This window comes from Salmo salar, chromosome ssa22 (assembly GCF_905237065.1).
Source record: "Salmo salar chromosome ssa22, Ssal_v3.1, whole genome shotgun sequence".
In the NCBI taxonomy this organism is placed as follows: Eukaryota; Metazoa; Chordata; class Actinopteri; order Salmoniformes; family Salmonidae; genus Salmo; species Salmo salar.
Window position 1 is genome coordinate 16,383,247 of NC_059463.1, and position 24,913 is coordinate 16,408,159.

At 41.2% G+C, this 24,913-nt stretch overlaps 1 protein-coding gene across 2 annotated transcripts; it reads right to left on the minus strand.

Moving 5' to 3' along the window:
- Window positions 1-15,747: 15,747 nt before the first annotated feature.
- On the minus strand, window positions 15,748-21,804 carry LOC106582888 (protein FAM83D). Of its 2 annotated transcripts, none has more exons than XM_014166475.2 (4): window positions 21,366-21,804; window positions 19,068-19,235; window positions 18,683-18,807; window positions 15,748-18,494 (listed from the first exon to the last, which is right to left on the minus strand). In XM_014166475.2, exons 1-4 carry the CDS (start codon window positions 21,636-21,638, stop codon window positions 17,477-17,479), a joined length of 1,584 nt encoding a protein of 527 aa, XP_014021950.1. In that variant the 5' UTR covers window positions 21,639-21,804; the 3' UTR covers window positions 15,748-17,476. The 2 variants fall into 2 exon arrangements, with proteins under 2 accessions (XP_014021950.1, XP_014021949.1); XM_014166474.2 differs by having other exon boundaries at window positions 21,156-21,803.
- Between the last annotated feature and the right edge of the window lie 3,109 nt (window positions 21,805-24,913).

The window sequence follows — 24,913 nt, forward strand, 5'->3', positions numbered from 1 at the left end:
TCTGGACTGATGAGTCAAAATGTGAAATATTTGGCTGTAGCAGAAGGCAGTTTGTTTCGCCGAAGGACTGGAGTGTGGTACACAAATGAGTGTCTACAGGCAACAGTGAAGCGTGGTGGAGGTTCCTTGCAAGTTTAGGGCTGCATTTCTACAACTGAAGTTGGGGATTTGGTCAGAATTAATGGTCTCCTCCATGCTGACAAGTACAGGCAGATAATTATCCATCATGCAATACCGTCAGTGAGGCATCTGATTGGCCCCAAATGTATTCTGCAGCATGACAACAACCCCAAACATACAGCGAAAGTTATTAAGAACTATCTTCAGGGTAAAGAAGAACAAGGAGTCCTGGAAGTGATGGTATGGCACCCCACAGAGCCCTGATCTCAACATCATCGAGTCTGTCTGGGGTTACATGAAGAGAGAGAAGCACCTGAGGCTTCCTAAATCCACAGAAGAACTGTGGTTAGTTCTCCAAGATGTTTGAAGGCAAAGGGTGGTCACAACAAATATTGATTTGATGTAGATTTTTCTTCTGTTCACTCACGTTGCATTTTGTTAATTGATAAATATAATCTATTAGCGTGTCTATTTTTGAAAACATACTTACTTTACAGCATATTTTCACACCTGCCTAAAACTTTTGCACAGTACTGTATTTCAGTACAGCATAACGTTTTCTTATGGTTGTATTTATAGTCATGTTCTCAAATTGCTCTAAGAACCTTAAGAAACAATGTTCTTCTGTGGGAAATTCAGTACTTCAGCATAATGATTTCTACAGAGTCATGTTCTCAGAAAATTCAGAGAATGTTCAGAAACAACGTTCTTTTGTGGGAATTTCAGTACATCAATGTTTTCTGCAGGTTTAAGAAAACCTTCCATAAAAACCACAAGAAAACAGTAACGTTCAAAGAATGTTCTAAGAAAGTTATTTAAAATCATATAAATTCTGTCTGTGTGAGACAAACTCTCCCTATCCTCTATTTTGTTAAGTGTGTTGGTGGCGCCCAATACTTTGCTATACCTGATCTTAATGAGTGATTGTTTCTTTTGGAATGGTGTCTGTTTGAATAGACTAAAATTAACAGCTTTGTACGAGAGTTAAGGTGGTGCAGTGGACTAATTCCATGGATAGAGAATGGAAGATCATAGGTTAGAATCTCACTGATGCCGTGCCACAACAAAAAATAAATGTGTTTGCATGATTGCTTAAGCAAATTAATGTGTCCTATCTGTTCTCAGAACATTAATTAAATATCTCAGGAAAACTTTCAGGGAACCATAATAAAATGTTCTCAGAACTTCCCTGCAACCTAAAAATGTATGTTCCCAGAACAGACAACATTTTCACTTCCATTCTCAGAACGTTTCAAAAACATTATTTTTTTTTCTGGTCAGGAAATGTATGGCTTCTTTCTCAGAACCAATTGGTAACCAAAAAAATACATTCCCATAACTTCCAAGAAACCAAATGTGCTTGCTGGGTTGTACTATGTTGGTGAAAACATCCTGGGTAGTTATCTGTTCAAAGTCTCCATTGTGCAGTTGCATAAAGGTCAAAAAGTCATGATAACACTCTCTGACAAGGGACATGGTGGTGAGGGCTATATACACTATATATACATAAAAGCATGTGGACACCCCTTCATATTAGTGGATTCATCTATTTAAGCCACACCCATTGCTGACAGGTGTATAAAATTGAGCACACAGCCATGCAATCTCCATAGACAAACATTGGTAGTTGAATGGTCTTACGAAAGAGCTTAGTGGCATCGTCATAGGATGCCACCTTTCAAACAAGTCAGTTCGTCAACATTCTGCCCTGCTCAGCCGCGATGTGGTAGGCCACACAAGTTCAAAGAATGTGACCGCTGAAGTGCGTAGCGCTTAAAAATCATCTGTCCTCGGTTGCAACACTCACTACTAAGTTCAAATCTGCCTCTCGAAGCGACGTCAGCACAATACAGTTGAAGTCGGAAGTTTACATACACTTAGGTTGGAGTCATTAAAACTTGTTTTTCAACCACTCCACAAATTTCTTGTTAACAAACTGTAGTTTTTGCAAGTTGGTTAGGACATATGACATGCATGACACAAGTAATTTTTCCAACAATTGTTTACAGACAGATTATTTCACTTATAATTCACTGTATCACAATTCCAGTAGGTCAGACGTTTACATAAACTAAATTGACTGTGCCTTTAAACAGCTCGGAAAATTCCAGAAAATTATGTCATGGCTTTAGAAGCTTCTGATAGGCTAATTGACATCATTTGAGTCAATTGGAGGTGTACCTGTGGATGTATTTCAAGGCCTACCTTCAAGCTCAGTGCCTCTTTGCTTGACATCATGGGAAAATCAAAAGAAATCAGCCAAGACCTCAGAAAAAAATTGTAGACCTCCACAAGTCTGGTTCATCCTTGGGAGCAATTTCCAAATGCCTGAAGGTACCACATTCATCTGTACAAACAATAGTACACAAGTATAAACACCATGGGACCACACAGCTGTCATGCCGCTCAGGAAGGAAATGCTTTCTGTCTCCTAGAGATGAACATACTTTGGTGCGAAAAGTGCAAATCAATCCCAGAACAACAGCAAAGGACCCTGTAAAGATGCTGGAGGAAACTGGTACAAAAGTATCTATATCCACAGTAAAACGAGTCCTATATCGACATAACCTGAAAGGCCGCTCAGCAAGGAAGAAGCCACTGCTCCAAAACCGCCATAAAAAAGCCAGACTACGGTTTGCAACTGCACATGGGGACAAAGATCGTACTTTTTGGAGAAATGTCCTCTGGTCTGATGAAACAAAAATAGAACAGTTTGGCCATAATGACCATTGTTATGTTTGGAGGAAAAAGGGGGAGGTTTGCAAGCTGAAGAACACCATCCCAACCGTGAAGCACGGGGGTGGCAGCATCATGTGGTGGGGGGGCTTTTCTGCAGGAGGGACTGGTGCACTTCACAAAATAGATGGCATCATGAGGGGGAAAATTATGTGGATATGTTGAAGCAACATCTCAAGATATCAGTCAGGAAGTTAAAGCTTGGTCGCAAATGGGTCTTCCAAATGGACAATGACCCCAAGCATACTTCCAAAGTTGTGGCAAAATGGCTTAAGGACAACAAAGTCAAGGTATTGGAGTGGCCATCACAAAGCCCTGACCTCAATCCTATAGAAAATGTGTGGGCAGAACTGAAAAAGCGTGTGCGAGCAAGGAGTCCTACACACCTAACTCAGTTACACCAGCTCTGTCAGGAGAAATGGGCCAAAATTCACCCAACTTATTGTGGGAAGCTTGTGGAAGGCTACTCAAAATGTTTGACCCAAGTTAAACAAGTTAAACAACAAGGCAACACTACCAAATACAAATTGAGTGTATGTAAACTTCTGACCCACTGGGAATGTGATGAAAGAAGTAAAAGCTGAAATCATTCTCTCTACTATTATTCTGACATTTCACATTCTTAAAATAAAGTGGTGGTCCTAACTGACCTAAGACAGATAATTTTTACTAGGATTAAATGTCAGAAATTGTCAAAAACTGAGTTTAAATGTATTTGGCTAAGGTGTATGTAAACTTCCGACTTCAACTGCAAATGTTCAACCCCATCTAACACCTTTGGGATGAATTGGAATGCCAACTGCGAGGCAGGCCTAATCGCCTAACATCGGTGCCCAACCTCACTAATGCTCTTGTGGCTGAATGGAAGCAAGTCCCCCTAGCAATGTCCCAACATCTAGTGGAAAGCCTTGACAGAAGAGTGGAGGCTGTTATAGCAGCAAAGGGCGGGACCAACTCCATATTAATGCCCATGATTTTGGAATGAGATGTTTGACGAGCAGGTGTCCACAGAGAAAGGAATGGCTCTGACTCACATGTGTTGAGCATCCACTTTCCAGTCACAATAACGCAACACCTCTGCTGATTGAGATGCTTGATATAAACCTCACCAACCCACACAAAGCTAAATGATGTTAGTGTTATTTGCATGTGTGACAAAGATCATGAATGGCTCAATTTGTTTGGTGTCAGCCTCTAAACAAAAAGTATGCTACTTTTACTTAACACAACATATGGTGTGAAAATCATTTGCAATCGGACATAAAATTTCAGCTATGGAAAGTTCCGTCTTTGTTTATTTGAGGCTCCTTTAGCTACTTTATATGTTTATGACATGAAGATAAAAAATGCATATAGGGCGGCATTTAGAGCGTTGGACCAGTTACCGAAAGGTCATTGGTTTCGAATACCCAAGTGGACAAGGTGAAAAATCTGTCCATGTGTCCTTGAGTAAGGCGCTTAACTCTAATTTGCTCCAGGGGTGCTGTACTACAATGGCTGACTCTGTAAAAAAATATGATGACTGGATCTGTGAGTTGTGGTTTCTGGTGGAAAGCAGGGACATTGGGCTTTCCCACAGGATCAGGGGAGATACTTTGAAGTAGGAGCAGTCGCTGAACTTTTATCTGGCACTGATCACTTGATAAACCTGTCAAAATCAACACAAAGACTCCCTCCACAAGTAGTTGTGACGCCTGAGAAACATTGGAGCACTCAGTCCTCAGTCTCACAGATAGGGGCTGTCAACTCAGCTGTGACTCCCTTGGCTGTGTTATTAAGACTGTGTGTGTGTGTGTGTTTGTTTGTTTTTGTCATTGGAAAGGTGGCAGGAGGAGCCTTCCCACAGGAGTGGAGAGAGAGCTACAGTCCCACACCTTCCTCTCCTCACACCCCAGCCTGACAGGTGACTTATCACTACCTCGATCTACAGGGCAGATCTGGGTCTGTTTAGCCACTCCACAGAGGCGTTTGGGGATTAAAGAGCAGAAACTGCACCCTTGTGGTGTTTATTACAGTTAAAGGGCCTGTTAGGGCTTTCTGCTTGTGACCCAAGACAGTCAGTTGTCTCCTAAATGCTGGTATCACAGCTAAAACCTCCTGCTCAAGTATGTACACACAGTACAGACACTGAAACTGTGCAGCCACAAAAGTAATGCATTATTCAGTGCAACAACAAAACTGATATTTGGGATATTAGCCTACTGTGACAATACGTTACAGGGAGCTGTGACAGACAAAGACAGAAAGCAGACACTTAGCATCAGATCACACCAGTGGCTATAATGAACTAGGTTTGATTTACAAATGGATGCAAATTCTTCTTCTTTTATTTACCGGCTCTGCATTACATCACCATTCTCCTTGGCCTTGGCTTGAGTTGTTGGGAAAAGCTGTTAGTTTATAACTCAAGCAACTACAGACATTACACACAAACACGCTCACAGTCTCTAATATTTGATTCCAGCAAAATGCATCATTGCATTCCAACAAGAGGAAAATGATGGATAAAAGAGAAAGGAGAAGAGTAACATTTAACTCTGTTTTGCACTAAGTTCAGAACATTCCAATAGAGAAACCAGCAGCATCATCAAAGCAGCAATTCCAACTTTCCTAGTCACCCGCCATTATAAAGAAGAGTTGACCTTGCCTTTGGCCTCTTGGCTGCCTGACAAAGCATTCCCCATGCTCTAGTGCAGTGTGGCTGTCCTCTAAATGAAAGTAGCTGAAAGGGGAAGGGCAGCAAGGCCTTAGGAATATCAATATGTGATGCTCTCAATTATGATTAAAGCTTCCAATAGAAGCCTATGGAGCCGCATCCCTGAGAGATGGTTGATATTGCACCCTTGCTGACTCTGTATAAAATCAGAGTCAAGCACTACGACTACTACTACGACTACTCCTATTGCCTTTCCCTCCTCTGCTACCTCTCTATTTTGCTGGATTCCTGGAATTAATATTGACTCATAGTCACACTTATTAGATAGACGTAAAATTGATCATTTTACTGCTGGTGGATGATAAGAATATTGAAATACGAGAAATGTTTGGATCAGCAAAAACGACAAACTGCAAGGAAAATACGAGGCAATCAGAATAAACATTCAGGCACAAACAAACATCCCTGCAGGTAGATGGAGGCTGGGGGGGGCTTATTGGGAAAGGTTTTCATAAAATGTCAATCTGGTCTCATATTCTGTACGTAAATCTGAGACACACCTTTTAGCATGATATGTTACAGTTCGTATATTAAGTATTATTTAGTGGTTGTCCATCACCGTATGGTATGTTATGATATGTTACGGATTACAATTTGTATTATATGTTACTAATTTGCAAAACGTACAATATGTTGCACATTTTTGTAACATACAATATGTTACGAATTTTCTAAACGTATGATTTGTTACAAATTCTAGGTAGATGGCTAATGTTAGCTAGCTAGCTAACGTTAGCTAGGCTAGGGGTTAGGGTTAAGGTCAGGGTTAAGTTGAGGAGTTAGGTTAAAGGGTTAAGGTTAGGGTTATGGGAAGTGTTAGCTAACATGCTTAGTAGTTGCAAAGTAGCTAAAAAGTAGTAAGTAGTTCAAAAGTTGCTAACTAGCTAAAATTGTCCATCATGAGATTCAAACTCACAACCTTTTGGTTACTAGACATTCTCATTATGCCTACCCATCCACCTCCCCTACTTTCGTTTTTTGCCTTAAGTAACTATCTGTCTTTTGTAACCATACCAAACGTATCAATTTGAGTGTCCCAGATTTATGTTTACTATGTTAAGTGTAGTCTATGAGACCAGGCTGAAAATGTCTCTGTTTCCTTTTGACAAACTGAAATAGAATACTAGTATCAGACCTTCCACCATAAAAGGATAGCCCACAGTCTTTATGCTAAATATTGTTGACCGAGAGGCACATTTGCAGTAGATTAAGGCCTTTAACCAATGAATGTACTAATTATGTGCTTGCTAGGAAATAAAGACCTTGGGAAAATGCATTACAACAAAAACATTTAATCAACATCATCCACACATCATTGTATTACGCTAATCCTATCAATCACGTATGCAGCTACACCACACTGTATAACACTACTGCTTACCGTAATAGAGGATAAGATGATTATGGCTATAGTGTAAGAAATGAGAACAAAATGGAGACCAGCGTGTAAACCTCACTCCAATAAACAGAATTCCACATCAAGCTCCAACTCTGCAGTTGACTGAATCAATGCAATTCCAGTTGTGCTGATCTTGCAGTCTGTGCCCCTTCCCCCACTCCTGCACCCCCCTCTCCCTGCGCAGGTCTACCCATCCTAACACATTAGCAGCGGCAGCCATCACACAATCAAGACAAGCTACTGTATGAGATGTCAGCCCAATTTGTTTTCCTTTTTCCAGCAACGTCACATTAGCTGGGTGGATATACCCTTGAGCTAAATCCAAGTTCACACACAGAGGCAGTGAGCTGTTGGGCAGAAACTGGCTGCATTGTCAGAATTATTGAGACAGCTGCAGACATGTAACCAGCAGAACATGATTAATGGTTAGAAATGGTTGTTTCATTGTTGTTTTTGGAACTCCTTTAACATAATAAAACGTGGGGATGTAGCAGCATATACAGTTGAAGTCGGAAGTTTACATACACCTTAGCCAAATACATTTAAACTCAGTTTTTCACAATTCCTGACATTTAATCCTAGTAAAAATTCCCTGTCTTAGGTCAGTTAGGAAGATGACTTTATTTTAAGAATGTGAAATGTCAGAATAATAGTAGAGAGAATGATTTCAGCTTTTATTTCTTTCATCACATTCCCAGTGGGTCAGAAGTTTACATACACTCAGTATTTGGTAGCATTGCCTTTAAATTGTTTAACTTGGGTCAAACGTTTCTGTTAGCCTTCCACAAGCTTCCCACAATAGTTTGGGTGAATTTTGGCCCATTCCTCCTGACAGAGCTGGTGTAACTGAGTTAGGTGTGTAGGCCTCCTTGCTCGCACACGCTTTTTCAGTTCTGCCCACAAATTTTCTATAGGATTGAGGTCAGGGCTTTGTGATGGCCACTCCAATTCCTTGACTTTGTTGTCCTTAAGCCATTTTGCCACAACTTTGGAAGTATGCTTGGGGTCATTGTCCATTTGGAAGACCCATTTGCGACCAAGCTTTAACTTCCTGACTGATATCTTGAGATGTTGCTTCAACATATCCACATCATTTTCCTCCCTCATGATGCCATCTATTTTGTGAAGTGCACCAGTCCCTCCTGCAGCAAAGCACCCCCACAACATGATGCTGCCACCCCCCTGCTTCACGGTTGGGATGGTGTTCTTCAGCTTGCAAGCCTCCCCCTTTTTCCTCCAAACATAACAATGGTCATTATGGCCAAACTGTTCTATTTTCGTTTCATCAGACCAGAGGACATTTCTCCAAAAAGTGTGATCTTTGTCCCCATGTGCAGTTGCAAACCGTAGTCTGGCTTTTTTATGGCGGTTTTGGAGCAGTGGCTTCTTCCTTGCTGAGCGGCCTTTCGGGTTATGTTGATATAGGACTCGTTTTACTGTGGATATTGATACTTTTGTACCAGTTTCCTCCAGCATCTTCATAATGTCCTTAGCTGTTGTTCTGGGATTGATTTGCCCTTTTCGCACCAAAGTACGTTCATCTCTCGTAGACAGAATGCATCTCCTTCCTGAGCGGTATGATGGCTGCGTGGTCCCATGGTGTTTATACTTGCGAACTAATGTTTGTACAGATGAACGTGGTACCTTCAGGCGTTTGGAAATTGCTCCCAAGGATGAACCAAACTTGTGGAGGTCTACAATTTTTTTCTGAGGTCTTATATATTTTGATTTTCCCATGATGTCAAGCAAAGAGGCACAGAGTTTGAAGGTTGGCCTTGAAATACATCCACAGGTACACCTCCAATTGACTCAAATGATGTCAATTAGCCTATCAGAAGCTTCTAAAGCCATGACATCATTTTCTGGAATTTTCCAAGCTGTTTAAAGGCACAGTCAACTTTTTGTTTGTAAACTTCTGACCCACTGGAGTTGTGATACAATGAATTATAAGTGAAATAATCTGTCTGTCAACAATTGTTGGAAAAATTACTTGTGTCATGCACAAAGTATATGTCCTAACTGACTTGGCAAAACTATAGTTTGTTAACAAGAAATTTGTGTAGTGGTTGAAAAACAAGTTTTAATGACTCCAACCAAGTGTATGTAAACTTCCGACTTCAACTGTACAAGGAAAATAAAACCACTGAAAAATTGGGTCCTGATTAAATTATGAGTGCACCAGATCATTCAAAAAAAATTGTCACATTTCAGTATTATCTCACGCTTCTCAAACAACACCATACTGTTTTGAACCACACATATAGGACCCCATAATATGTAGCTTTATCGGCACCTACTCGTTATTATAAAATACAAATGTTATTAAAAGCCTGACAATAGTACAATTATCCAAGATCCATCAGTTAATTAAACATTAAACGACCATCTAAGGAGTAATGATAGCAATCCCATTACCCATGAATCCATCCGACAGGGCACATCCACCATTTGACCCCTGTGGATTGACTGGCCTCAGTAACAGGGTCAGAGTTTATCCTCTGTTAACTGGACTCTCTATTATTGGCAAAAGATCTGATCTGATTGGTCAACAGACCAATTAGTTGCAAAATATCAGATTTGCGCTGCCTGTGTAAACACAGCCCAAGAAAACTAGACAATATAAAAGCAATTATTGCGTACCTCTGACTTTGTTATTTCACATTACTGGTGACAACATATCACACACCTTATTTGAAATCCCCCCTTTTCTCCTTTATATTGAGATGTCCATTTAATCCACTCTCATCTCAATCCCTTTATCCCTGCACTATCCACCATGCCTCTGTCTGTGTATGCATATAAAAGCTATCACCAACCTTTGGACTTACCTTAATAGCTGATCATTTAAAAGCCTGCTGAAACAAACAGATGGGCTATGGATTGCAAGGCAAATCAATGCCTGGATCAATACATGGATAGAGAGCTGTTGAAATAGACACCAGAGGAGGTGTCACGCAGAACACACACAATACGCTGTCTAGTTGCTTTGGCTGAAACGCTTGCTGGATTTCCTGCACTTTGAGTTATTACAAAATGAAAGTACATGCATGTGACTGTACTGTATAGTGTGTTTGTGAAAGTAACTGAATGATCTAGTGTTTGTTGCCTACCAATGTGATCAAGTATCCTGGTCTCACTGAGCGAAGGAGCCCACTGGGCACAGACGTCAGTTCAAAGTCTAGTTTGGATTTACATTAGGTTGAGTTGTCAACTAACGTGAATTCAACATGAAATCAATCAGAAATTAATTGGATTTAGGTTAAAAGTTGGGTGAAATACGATATTCCCTTACATTGATGAATTTTTGCAGATCCAATCAGTTTTTCATGTTGATTCAACATCGTATTACATTTATGGGTTTAAATGATGTGTAAACAACATTGATTCAGCTAGTTTTGCACAGTGTGGAGGTTGACACAAACAGATGGCATGTTTAAATATTATTCTAGTTCTTCTTTGTTATAATAAAACGTGCTGTCCCAGTGAGTGTACTAACTAACTGACTCACGTCTCTTTGTGCAAGGCCTTGTCTGTGGGATTCCATGGAATGACCAGAAGTGTGTGACTCGGGTTGGGTCAAGGTACTGTTGGCCAGGTTGACTCACCATTACTCTGACTGTGTGACATCCTATGCCAGGTTTTAGAGGTCTCAAACATGGTTGTTCCCTGTCAGCAAGTGTGTATCTGCAGAACCAGAGCCAGCACTTCCACGGCAGCAAGGACAACAGAAACATTACAACGGTTGCCACTTTAGCGGGCATTCTCCTGGTACTTACTGTACCTATTACAAATAAAAATGTAGTAACTTCAAAATATGTAAAGTATAAGCCTATGCATGGTTTTCCCAACACTACAGCTGTTTCACATAGGCTCTTACTATAAATCATTGGTGAATAGCTGATTAAAGGGTGCTGCAGAGGAGCAGCTGGTCTAAAAATAGCAGTCATGCTGTTGTTGGACAGTGTGTAAATGCAGAGCATGCAGTTAGCACAGAGAGTCTATCAACAATACCATCCGCCTGCGTTACTATAGTGTGTCATCAGCATTTGAGACCAGGAAGTGACAAAATTTCATGCATCTGAACCACAATACATGCCACTCTATCTTACTCACCCATCCAAACAACCATAGAACGCCAACATTAAACCTGACTACATGCTTTAGGCTGACTTTATTTTCCAATGACTTGAACATTTATTATCTATGTTTTGGAGCCCGAGGCAGAACACTCCCTCTCCAGTGCAATGACTCGCCCTTGCGCTCCCTCATGGAAAACAAAGCAGAGATGGCATTACAAACAGAATTAATCGTGACAGGGGACAGTTAAACAAAGCAGGATTCAGCCAACTGAGCAGGTTTTTATCAGTGTTTATATGTCAGGGTGTTTTAACAGTTAGTAGCCTTCTGAAATGAAATGCTTAGACCAAGTTATTCAGGCTGATACCAGATAAGAGAGCGAGGGAGAGAGAGAGAGAGAGAGAGAGAGAGAGAGAGAGAGAGAGAGTGTGTGTGTGTAGAGAGGGAGAGATAATTGGTTAAACATGCAGTAAAAATACAGATGAAATTCAGTGGCAAATGCAAAAGACAGAGTGATGCCTGTGGGAATGTCCATACCGTAGCTCACAGTCTGACTAACTGGAGGTCAAGTCATCAACAGCTAATCTCATCAGAAGTGTTCAGGGTAATTGAGAGGTTTACTTTAGCCATCAGGAGAGCCATTTATGTCTGTCAAATTAAATAAACATTACGCAAGCAGGGTAAACCAGATAGTTGTGGTGACCAGAAACTGCCTTAATTTATGTTTGCAGTATAAACCCCAAATTTGAAATGGGTATTAAAACAATTTGAGTAAATTTGCACAGAGGATGAGTGTACATACTTTGCTGTGCGCTCTTCAAATCACCCTCTAAGGAATGTCATTGCAAATGTGTGACTTAGACTACAGAGAGAAGAGCAGCTAATACCTCAGCACCCAGGCACCAAGGGAGTGTATATAAATCTACAGGGAGATGGAAACCAATCCAATAATCAATGGGGATGGCTGTTACTGTCTGTCTCACCCCCATCTTTGCTGTTCAATAAGAGATCAGTGGGGGGTGGACAGGGTGGGCTTGGTACTGAGATACTTGACAAAGTAAAAGAAGGGTGCCCCTTGCCCTAAACTTTTCTCATTCCTAAAGATTCCTGCAAAATAGTGTGTGAACTTACATTGTTGATGTTATGAGTGAGAGGAATTCCCTAGCACACACTCGCAAACGCACACACACTGTGCACCTTATCTGACCAATAAAACCAGAAGTGAACAATTGTGACCTACCAGACACAAAAAGGTTAATTCACAAAGCATTAGTATGCCTGGCATGCATGCATCATGTCTGCCTCAGTTATAGATTGAAAACAGTGATTATACAGGAGATTGAGATGTTGCTTTCAAAAAAGACAAGCACAAGGTTAATTCTCATTTACATAATTGTGATTCAAGGTAATAGACAATGGTATACTCTTAGTTACTAATCTGATTATATTTTAATTCAATTTGTGTCGGGACACAACGTTACACCTTCTGGCAGACACTATGACAGCCAAAATGACATTACCCAGCATGCATCAGGAAATATTCTGCCCTCCTGGGATTAAAGAAATGACCTAAAGAGGACATGTAAAAGGACTCTAATTGTCATTTACCTGAGATTCAAAAAATCTGTCAATTTAGAAAGAAGTTAAGATCCAATGATTGTGTACAAATTGCAGTGTTTTTCTCCATAGGAATTAATTACTACAGTAGCTGGTCCTTCTGAAAATGCATGTATCAATGGACTGTTGTGGTAACCAGACAAAAGAAACGGTCCTCGAGTTTTACAGGAATTGGAGACAGACACAATAGACCACAACATACAGTATGTAATGTTGATATAAACAAGGCTAGAGCTCTCTCTGGTGGCAGAGACGAGGTACTGTTGATGAAATGAATCATCAGGAAGATCCCTTTAACCCCACACGGTACTGGTTTCAGACAGCATTCACTCTTGGTTTTAGTCATTAGTAACTTAGAAATGATAGTAGATCATTATAGTAGTTCATAATGAATGCTTTGATTGAACATGGTCAAACTTTGTGACAGTCACAACTTCTACCCCCAAGCCATAAGACTGCAAAATATTCATTAGACTGCGAAATAGTTCATGAAATGGTTACCCAGACTATCTGCACTAAACCTATCTTGCACTGACTTTATGCACACTCACAAGACTATACACAGAGTGTACAAAACATTACAAACACCTTCCTAATATTGAGTTGCACCCCCTTTTGCCCTCAGAACAGCCTCAATTTGTTGGGGCATGGACTCTACTAGGTGTCAAGAGAATTCCACAGAGATGCTGGCCCATGTTGACTCCAATGCTTCCCACAGTTGTGTCAAGTTGGCTGGATGTCCTTTAGGTGGTGGACCATTCTTGATACACACAGGAAACTGTGGAGCATGAAAAACCCAGCAGCGTTGCAGTTCTTGACACAAACCGGTACACCTGGCACCTACTACTATAACTCGTTCAAAGTCACTTAAATATTTTATCTTGCCCATTCACCTTCTGAATGGCACATACAGTATATGCACACTATATACACACACACACACAAATACACTCATCATATGCTGCTGCTACTCTGTTCTCTATTTTACTCTCATCTATCCTGATGCCTAGTCACTGCATTCATGGACATACTGTATCTCCCTCAAACACCTTATACCCCTGCACATTGAGCTGCGACTGGAATTCCCTGTATATAGCTCAATTTTATTCCTCGTGTTACTATTTTTGTATTATTCTATTTTATAACTGCATTGTTGGGAAGGGCTTGTAAGCTAGCATTCCACGGTAAAGTCTACCTGTTGTATTCGGTACATGTGACAAATCAATTTTGATTTGAACTGTGAAGAGACTGGCTTTCACTACCTGAATTGCTTATCAAAAGCCAGTTCACACCCTACTGTTAATTTCAATCTTTGAATGCCTGTCTTTCCCGTCAAAGTCCTATTGAAAACAAATAAATTATTATAATAGCAGCCTATCAGTCTTTGAAAATAGGATATACTTGCAATTGAAAACAAGTAATTCAATTATAGACCAAATGATATACATTTCATTCATACTGTCACTGTGTAGCAGGATATGCAAATCAAATCAAATGTTATTGCTACCATATACATATTTAGCAGATGTTATTGAGGGTGTAGAGAAATGCTTGTTAAATGTTATTTCCGGCTGTATGTATTAATGGAAAAGACTTCTGAGCTAATAATGTGAGAAATAACACACACACACAAAAACAAATACTGCAAAGTTGCTTAGGAGCCATGAACAGGGCGACCATGTCTATCGGCGCCATCTTGCCATGAAGATGCTATTTACAAATGAGTAAAAACCTAAAAGGCAAAGAGCACTATGCTATGGAACCCCTGCCACTTTTTTCATTACAAACACATTGGTTGTCTTACAGCACCCAATTAGAATCTCATTTATTTCTCTCACAATACACCCAGTGTATTTACTCACAGATCAAATCCCTTAGGTTGGGACCATTTGCATAAATTAATAGAGTGGGTTCTGATATGCTGCCCTGTGGGGATGAATATACAAACCTGAAAGTGAGTTGGTAAAATGGCTGCCTTATTTTGGGAAAGTAAATTGAGCCTGCTGGCTTCTAAATAAACTAAATAAAAACTGATTTGTTGCTGTTAATGTCTTTTTTATTGTTATTACTGCAATAATATGGTCATATTTTATGGAGATTCTAGTTATGAGGCAATAGGCCTACAGTGATAATGTTAGCTACAGTTCGCAAAATAATGAAGGGGTGTTATCATACTTGTAGGTAACTCTACACCATCCAATGTATTCCTTTTGTAAAATTGCATAAATTATATATCAAAAGTATCTACAAATAAATGGGAAATCCCAAACAATAAACTGGTTTATAACTTCAGACTTCAATCTTGGGACACAGTTTAACCCATAGTACCAGTCACGGTGTCCATCCTGAATGTAGTTAAATATTACTCACACAAAAACTCTGAGTAACACATTTGAGGGCAGCATTTTTTAAAGGAGCCAAGATCTTGGCTTGATCATCTCAGGACCTTTGTGCTCAGATGAAAAAAAAAATAATGTTCTTGCCAAACCCAAATGGCACTCTGAACTATAGCAGTATAGTACAAGGCCTTACATATGATGTAATATTGGACATACACTAGTGTAATACTTGTATTGCTATTGTGTCATTACTTTATTTGTGCTGTTGCTTAGCTTCCCTTGACATACACTCTGAAAATATTTGCTGGATGAATGTCTACCACATGTAAAGCAAAGGCTTCAGGGTGAAGAGATGATTTCCCTTGCAAAGTGGCCCACACATACCCAGCTGTTAAATTGAGACCAGTGGCAGAGGGTTCCAATAAACCCAACCACCACACAATGGCTAATAGATATTGTATAGCAATCAATGAATAAAATAACTATATAAACACAATATTCTGATGAATGAGACTTAAAGTGCTTTTGCCCTCAACATTATTATTCATAAAAATGGAAGTGATTCCACTGTCACTTGTTTGTTCATTTCCATAGTGATCACGTCGCATAATATAATGATCAGCAATTTCATGAAAAGCAGCATTAAGAATTGGGCTTAAAGACACATGGTCACTGGTTTGAAGTACTCATTATGAGAATGGGACAGTGTACATTTATTAAGAAAAGTGATGACTGAAAACAGATAAAATAAATCAAGTACTCCTTTATTTTCATTGTGTCAGCAATAAAGTACATTAATTGATATCATAAAACCTATACTTTCTCAGTACTCAGATTAAGTTAGACTGCATGTTAGAATCCAGCATAAATAAGTTTAGTTACAGCAGACAAAATAGCTCACTTAAAATTGTCATAAAATATCAATTTATGAATTGTCCTTAGTGTTTCTCAAATAAATCATTGGACAATCTTATTGTTTCAATAAAATATTTTTCATAAAAACTATACAGATTGTGTCTTATTGCACAATGTCCATGCTTAAAAACGTTCAATTTCGTGGCAAAAATGGTCAAGGCCAAACGACAGTCTATCTGTGGCCGATCTCTTGCCATTTAACGTACATTTCTAAAGTAGTCATGTTCAAACAGGGTTGAAAGAAAGTGGACAGATTGACAATAACAAGAAGGCTGCATCACAATACAGACACAATAACACATACACTCCATAGCCAAAAGTATGTGGACACGTGCTCGTAGACTATCTCATTCCAAAATCATGAGCATTAATATGGCGTTGGTCCCCCCCTTTGCTGCTATAACAGCCTCCACTCTTCTGGCAAGGCTTTCCACTAGATGTTGGAACATTACTGCGGGAACTTGCTTCCATCCAGCCACAAGAGCATTAGTGAGGTCGGGCACTGATGTTGGGCAGTTAGGCCTGGCTCGCAGTCGGCGTTCCAATTCATTACAAAGGTGTTCAATGGGGTTGAGGTCAGGCCTCTGTGCAGGCCAGTCAAGTTCGTCCACACTGATCTTGACAAACCATTTCTGTATGGACCTCACCTTGTGCATGGGAGTATTGTCCTTCTGAAACAGGAAAGGGCCTTCCCCAAACTGTTGCCACAAAGATGGAAGCACAGAATCATCTAGAATGTCACTGTATGCTGTAGTGTAAGACTTCCCTTCACTGGAACTAAGGGGCCTAGCCCAAACCATGAAAAACAGCCCCAGACCATTATTCCTCCTCCACCAAACTTTACAGTTGGCACTATGCATTCGTGCAGGTAGTGTACTCCAAACCCAGATTTGTGAGCTTTACACCACTCCAGACGATTCTTGGAATTGCGCATGGTGATTTTGTGTGCGGCTGCTCGGCCACGGAAACCCATTTCATGAAGCTCCCGATGAACAGTTCTTGTGCTGGTGTTGCTTCCAGAGGTAGTTTCGAAGTCAGTAGTGAGTGTTGCAACAGAGGACAGACAATTTTTACATGCTACGGGCTTCAGCACTCTGCGGTCCCGTTCTGTGAGCTTGTGTGGCCTACCACTTTGCGGCTGAGCCGTTGTTGCTCCTAGACTTTCCCACTTCACAATAACAGCATTTTCATTTGACTGGAGCAGCTATAGCAGGTGGCGAAGGTGGTGAAAGTCACTGATCTCTTCAGATCTCTTCAGTATGGGCCATTCTACTGCCAATGTTTGTCTATGGAGATTGCATGGCTGTGTGCTAGATTTCATTAACCTGTCAATAACGGGTGTGGCTGAAATAGCCGAATCCACCAATTTGAAGGGGTGTCCACATCCTTTTGGCCATGTATGGAACTTTCAAAATCTTAAGACTAAGGAAGAATAATCCTCAAATATTTCATATTGCCCTTTAAACCCATTTGTTTCAGGTAGTGTATACCTACAAAACACAGAACCCTTTCCACAAAACCCATCATCTCCAAGGCCCTGCAGCCCAATAAGTTATTTTATTGTAGACATCTGGCCCTTGGCCAAGTGTCCATGCCCACACTGTCCATCAGCAGGCCAGGGTTATGCCCCTGCCTCTGTTCCCACTCTTTCTGGGACGTGCATGCTCTATGCAGCCCGGGCCTCAGGGCCATGTTGGTGAGGTCTACCAGCTCACGGCGGTGGGACAGCATGGTCCCCATGTGCTCCAGCTTGGAGCGGATGTTGGAGTAGTGATGCTGACGCTCTGTGGTCAGCTTGTGGAAACACTCCCTCAGGTTCCCATCGGGGGGCGAGGTACAGTGACGGATTGCAGGGCAATGGTCCACCCCATGGGGGGTGAGGTGCTGCCTGGGGGAGGTAGAGATGGAATCTGAGGAGGCAGCTTCATTCTGGATGTTGTCGGTCTGGTTATTGGTGGTGGTAAAGTGGGTAGCTGTAGCCTTGTTGGGGGAGAGGCGGTTAGTGTACTGAGTCAGATCGGTCTGCACTCCACTGTCCACCGTGGGGCAGCTGGTCTGGGTGGAGACATGACAAGGAGTGACGAGGGGTGTGACCAGCACATCCACTGCTGCTGTGACAGTGGCAGGGTCACCTGTAGGCAGGCACTGGGCAGCACTTCCAGACAGGATCTCCTGCATGTGCTGCTGCTCCATCCAGTCTTCCCCTATGGTGGAGGAGTCTGAGACCGGGCTGCTCTTACAGCCCCTCTCCCCAGTGTCCTCTCTGGGTGGCAGCACTGCCACAGCCTGGGTCCGGCTGGGTGTGCTGGTCCGACAGACAATTTTTCCCAATACTTCCAGACAGACAGGCTCGACTGGGGGCCTTTCTCTGGCCGGCTGAGGGGATGACGTGACGGGGAGTTTGATGAGCAGGTGGTCGTAGATGCCACTGATTCGGGCACTGGCTGGGCCCCTGGTAATAACAGGCATGGACTGGGCATACAGGATGCGGAACTCTTCATCAAAGTTCTCAGTGATCTGGCCAGACAACTCAATCAGGTTGCTGCTGTTTAGTTTCCCATCAGTCCAATTGAACCTAAGAATTAACCAAAATGCTTTACAGTTGTATACCCCATTTCAGTCAAATAAGGATGGCTACATCACTTACAGTAGCATGATTCATACAAGGGGAAAGTATTCAGTAATGTTTTATTGCTTATTGCGCGGGACGTTTTTCAATGCTATACTGTATAATGCCTTGTTAGTAAAGCAGGAAGTCTTTACCTGTAGGAGCCTGTAGCCACTCTGTTCCCATCAATCAACATGAACCGTTCATGAACCTTTCCAGTAATCTTGGCCCCTGATCTCATGAAGTACGTACCCCCAGTTATGGTCCTCACTCGCATTTGCTTTAATGAGGAATGAAACAAAAACAGTTTGAAATACAAGCCAGTCTCTGGTCACTTATAAAACATGCAGACAGCATGATCATGCTAAGTCATAAAAAAGCAATGTTTCCATTGATCATGAAAACAATGCATTATATGACCATCAGTTTCCTTTTATTTTTATTGAACCTTTACTTAACTAGGTATGCATTGAAACTGTAATCATGGCTTATCCTGGTGCTTATAGGAGATACGACACAAAGGTCATCACACCCACATACCCGAAGCTCGTCCAGGCGCACATTGATGTTGTTGCACATTTTGAGGAATGCGGGCATACAGGAGTGTTCCAGCAGGATGTAGACTGGAACTCTGTGCTGCGTGCACGCCTCCTGAAGATCCTTGAATATGTCCAGGTCTGTCAGAGAGTCTGTCACTATGGCAATCACCTGTAATGGTAGATCAATCATTGGTTAGTCAAAGCACCATTCAGGTCAGGTTTGAAATTTTAAAGAGGCTGCTCTTCTGACTTACTATTTGTGAGGCAGGGTCACTCTGAATGGGCTCTTATACTTGCTGGTACCCACAAACCAGGTCTTAATCAAACATTAAGAAGGAGAAAACACTGAGCCAGCTCCTCAATTGGCCACACTCTCTGTCATGTGTACTTAAATGATCCTCACTTGCAGTCAACTGTGGTATGTTGCCAATTGCAATCATATGTAATGCTTGGTCAGCAAACAAATGAGTTTCTCTGACAGGGACAATCAGGCTCATTGTGAGGTGCTTTTAGAACTCCTGCTGATGTCTGACCTCATGTTCTTCAGAAGCAGGTTAGAAATGTGTTGCAATGATGTTAGCTTTTCTTGATAAAATTGTATTTTCTAGTGCCCTCTCAAGGATAATAACTCAATAGTGTACAGATCAAGGGCCCTTTGGGGCATTTTCTAAATTGTTATTCTCAAACTGATGCTGAGCAACTATAAGGCCTGAAGCAGAGAGAAATTCAGTTCACTGCAACTCAAACCTGATTTCTCCACTTTAGCTGTAAACCTACCTACAGCGCACCTGCACGCATAGGCAGATCGACAACCAAGGCTAAGCATTAAGAAAAGAGCACACAAACATTGTGAAAAGCATGTTCAGACACATTCATTGATGTACTATTACTGTAGGTGCTCCTCTGAACAACAGACTTGGAGTTTTGAGCCGTTTCCTCATTCTGGAACGTTAACTCATTAGGATGGTAAGGAAACTGCATCAAACTGACAGTTCCAACATGTCCAGAAATGTGTTGAGTTTGAACATGTGAATAACATTAATGGGGTTCTTTCTTTTGTCTGACCTTTATGAGTAAGTATCTACTGCTCTTCAAAACGGGTAATGTAGTTTTCTATAAGAATCTGTGAATTATAAAGGAGAAGAAAAAAAAACTGTGCTTTTGAGAAGCTGAACATCAAACAGTATAAAGGTTAATCCAGACCTCACAAATATTTATATACCAGACCAGTCAATCACCCAGGGTGCACCGTCCGACTCCAAGGACGTTGAAAAGACATACAAATCTGGTCCGTCCGACCTGGCCTTGATTTCAATGACCACAGATGTTTTTTGGACCGGACTCGATTTAGCCCAAACCAAACATAGGCGTCAGCTAACAATTTTTAGATTGGTAAATTAGTCTAGCCTACTATCTAAACTTGTAGTAAACATGGCCGAATACCACCGGTCACATGCCAAGGGGCCCTGACCTCCAGGGTGCACAGCATTGATTTTGTTAGTCACTCTTATTAAGATATCATTAACATGGCATAAGTCATGGCAAAATGTGTAGAATTGCCAATAGCTTTAAAACAGAAATAATGTTTCTCCACCCCAAAATGAGTAGAATTGCATGGCATTTGCTATAATATTTAAAAATGTTCTCTCCGCCCTATGGTAAAATGTGTAGAACAGCAAAACACTTGCTTTAAAACTGAGAAATCCACTCATGGTCTCAATTTACTGTTGTGAGTCACAATAGTTTAACACACAATGTGAAAGTTTGACATTTGATTGTGTGTCAGCAATTTTTCGATTGATATGCAGTCACTCAATTAGCCATGTCAACTAACAATTTTTAGATTAGTAAATAAGACTAGCCAGTTATCTAAACCAAATCTCGCTTAGGAGGGCCCATAAACGGCTAGAGCCGGCCCTGCATGGCTGGTTTGAATTTTACATTCGAGGTGTGCCAAATTCAGTCAAATACAAAATGGGTCCTTCCATATATGCCTATAACATTCATCTGTATCACTAAACAACACACATAGAACTCAACACGTGGTATGCCTATTGGTGACCATTTTAATATTTTGTTCATTTATTACCTCCTTGGCACTTTTTATCATTCTTCTCGCAGCTTCCTTACAACTATAGATGCATTCCCCATAGCTGGGTTGGAAGTGTGCGACAGCACGAGTGACTCCTCGGTAAGAGCCCGATGTAAAGGCGGGCCAGCCGATTTCCAACAGCGGTGGCTCCACGTCTGAGACCTCGGGAAAGTAAGTCACGGAGGAGCAGTCCATGGAGCTACTTACCGACTGCTCAATAATCACGTCTTCCCCCTGGAGGGACGCACAGCGTGGGACCACCGCTGCACCGCCAATCTGTTTGATCTCGTCATCTGATAGAAAGTTCGGAATTTGTTCTTTGCTTAGAAAATCCAGAAAGGAATTAACTCCACCTGAAATAAGTTCCTCTAACGCTAATCGGTGCTTTTCGTTGTACAACTCCTGTACATTCAAATAATTTCCCTGTCTTGTTGACGGCCACCTTCCAGGTGAATCTTCCAAACATTGCGATTGAGACATAATGTTACTTTTTAGAATATACAGTAACCACTAAATTAAGGGATCCTCCTTGACGTGTGAAACAATGTAGCCAGAAGAAGCACATTTGTATTTTGCGTTGAACTCAGTTTCAGCCCATCCGTAGTAGGCATTGGTTACTCGAAAGTTGTGCAACCAGATTTGTGTCCACAAGCCTGCGCTTTAGAGCGCTCTGCTAAACGCGCTCGCTCATTGGCCAGCAGTTTGAATTTGAAGCCAAACAAACCCTTGTATCCTGTATCCACTTTCAAATTCCTGGACTACCGTAGTATACTGCAGTCTATATTTTGACACAACAAAGGCCTATAGGTAGGCCTGCCCTAAAGTACTGTATATCATATGATGATAAAAATAAGCAAAAGCCTATTTGGCTGAACTTACCATGACATTGACGTTTTCAGTATTTAAAATTAGACCAGGTAATCATTACCGCAGTTAACCATGTGTTATCAAGTTATGTTAGTTGTGTTATAAAGTAATTGATCATGTCTAGGGTGACCACATTTAAAATACCTAAATGCGGGACAACAGAACAATTTAGGCGGGACAGTGTAGTCTACATTTACATTTTACATTTAAGTCATTTAGCAGACGCTCTTATCCAGAGCGACTTACAAATTGGTGCATTCACCTTATAATATCCAGTGGAACAACCACTTTACAATAGTGCATCTAAGTCTACATGAATAATGTTTTAGGTTGCATTCTTTTTAAATTTATTTTATTTCACCTTTATTTAACCAGGTAGGCCAGTTGAGAACAAGTTCTCATTTACAACTGTGACCTGGCCAAGATAAAGCAAAGCAGTGTGACAAAAACAACAACAGAGTTACACATGGGATAAACAAACGTACAGTCAATAACACAATAGAAAAATCTATGTACAGTGTGTGCAAATGTAGTAAGATTAGGGAGGTAAGGCAGTAAATAGGCCATAGAGGTGAAATAATTACAATTTAGCATTAACACTGGAGTGATAGATGTGCAGATGATGATGTGCAAGTAGAGATACTGGTGTGCAAAAGAGCAACAACAACAAAAATAACAATATGGGGATGAGGTAGTTGTGTGTGCTATTTAAAGATGGGCTGTGTACAGGTACAGTGATTGGTAAGCTGCTCTGACAGCTGATACTTAAAGTTAGAGAGGGCAATATAAGTCTCCAGCTTCAGTGATTTTTGCAATTCGTTCCAGTCATTGGCAGCAGAGAACTGGAAGGAAAGGCGGCCAAAGCAGGTTTTGGCTTTGGGGATGACCAGTGAAATATACCTGCTGGAGCGTGTGCTATGGGTGGATGTTGCTATGGTGACCAGTGAGCTGAGATAAGGCGGGGCTTTTCCTAGAAAAGACTTAGATGACCTGGAGCCAGTGGGTTTGGTGACGGATATGAAGCGAGGGCCAGCCAACGAGAGCATACAGGTCGCAGTGGTGGGTAGTATATGGGGCTTTGGTGACAAAACGGATGGCACTGTGATAGACTACATCCAATTTGCTGAGTAGTGTTGGAGGCTATTTTGTAAATGACATCGCCGAAGTCAAGGATCGGTAGGATAGTCAGTTTTACGAGGGGATGTTTGGCAGCATGAGTGAAGGAGGCGTTGTTGCGAAATAGGAAGCCAATTTTAGATTTAATTTTGGATTGGAGATGCTTAATGTGAGTCTGGAAGGAGAGTTTACAGTCTAACCAGACACCTAGGTATTTGTAGTTGTCCACATATTCTAAGTCAGAACCGTCCAGAGTAGTGATGCTAGTCGGGCAGGTGGGTGCGGGCAGCAATCGGTTGAAGAGCATGAATTTAGTTTTACTAGTATTTAAAAGCAGTTGGAGGCCACAGAAGGAGTGTTGTATGGCATTGAAGCTCGTTTGAAGGTTTGTTAACACAGTGTCCAAAGAAGGGCCAGATGTATACAGAATATTGTTAGGTGTGTGAATTGGACCAATTTACTGTCCTGCCTGAGCATTTTGGAGTAAAATGTACATATTCGCTTTAGGAATGTAGTGGAGTAAAAGTAATCAAAAATATAAATAGTAAAGTACAGATACCCCCCCCCCAAAACGAATTAAATATACTGAACAAAAATATAAACATAGCATGCAACAATTTCAAAGATTTGACTGAGTTACAGTTCATATAAGGAAGTCAGCCAATTGAAATTAATTAATTAGGTCCTAATCTACGGATTTCACATGACTGGGCAGGGATGCAGCTGGGTGGGTTGGGAGGGCATAAGCCCACCCACTTGGCAGCCAGGCCCACCTACTGGAGAGCCAGGCCCAGCCAATCAGAATGAGTTTTTCCCCATAAAAGTGTTTTTTTTTACAGACAGAAATACCCCTTAGCACCACTCCTACTCCCCTCTCAGAGGATCCCACAGGTAAAGAAGCCAGATGTGGAGGTCCTGGGCTGGCGTGTTAACACGTGGTCTGCGGTTGTGATGCCGGATGGACGTACTGCCAAATTCTCTAAAACGACATTGGAGGCAGTTTATGGTAGAGAAATTAACATTCAATTCCCTGGCAACAGCTCTGGTGGGCATTCCTGCAGTCATTATGCCAATTGCACACTCCCTCAAAATGGTGGTATTGTGTTGTGTGACAAAACTGCACATTTTAAAGTGGCCTTTTATTGTCCCCAGCACAAGGTGCACCTGTGTAATGATCATGCTGTTTAATCCCCTTCTTGATATGCCACACCTGACAGGTGGATGGATTATCTTGGCAAAGGAGAAATTCTCACTAACAGGGATATAAACTCGTGTGCACAACATTTTTGAGAAATAAGCTTCTTGTGCGTATGGAACATTTCTGGGAATTTTTATTTTAACTCATAAAACATGGGACCAACACTTTACATGTTACATTTATATTTTTGTTCAGTGTAGCATGTTACTTTAACATATTTTTTTACTTACGTAGCCTACTTTATAACACCACTGCTAGGAAGGGAGACTTAAAATGGGATTGAGTGAAGTAGCAGAAAACATGTTGAATAAGCAAGTAATGAGCATGGAGAGCCTCAGTCATTATTTACTTACTTTTGTAGCTCTTAGTCAGAAGCACGCATTTTGTAGTGGGGCCTAACTGTCCTCTCCAAGTTTAGCTGGAATTTAGCCCAAAAGGATTTCAGAAATATGATTGGTTGATCATAGGCCTATGACATTGGCCTACATCTCGTCTTGCGTTGCGCAGAATATCAGATCTACACACTTATCACCAGTCAATTTAGGCTACCACATCCTTATGATTTCTTTTCATA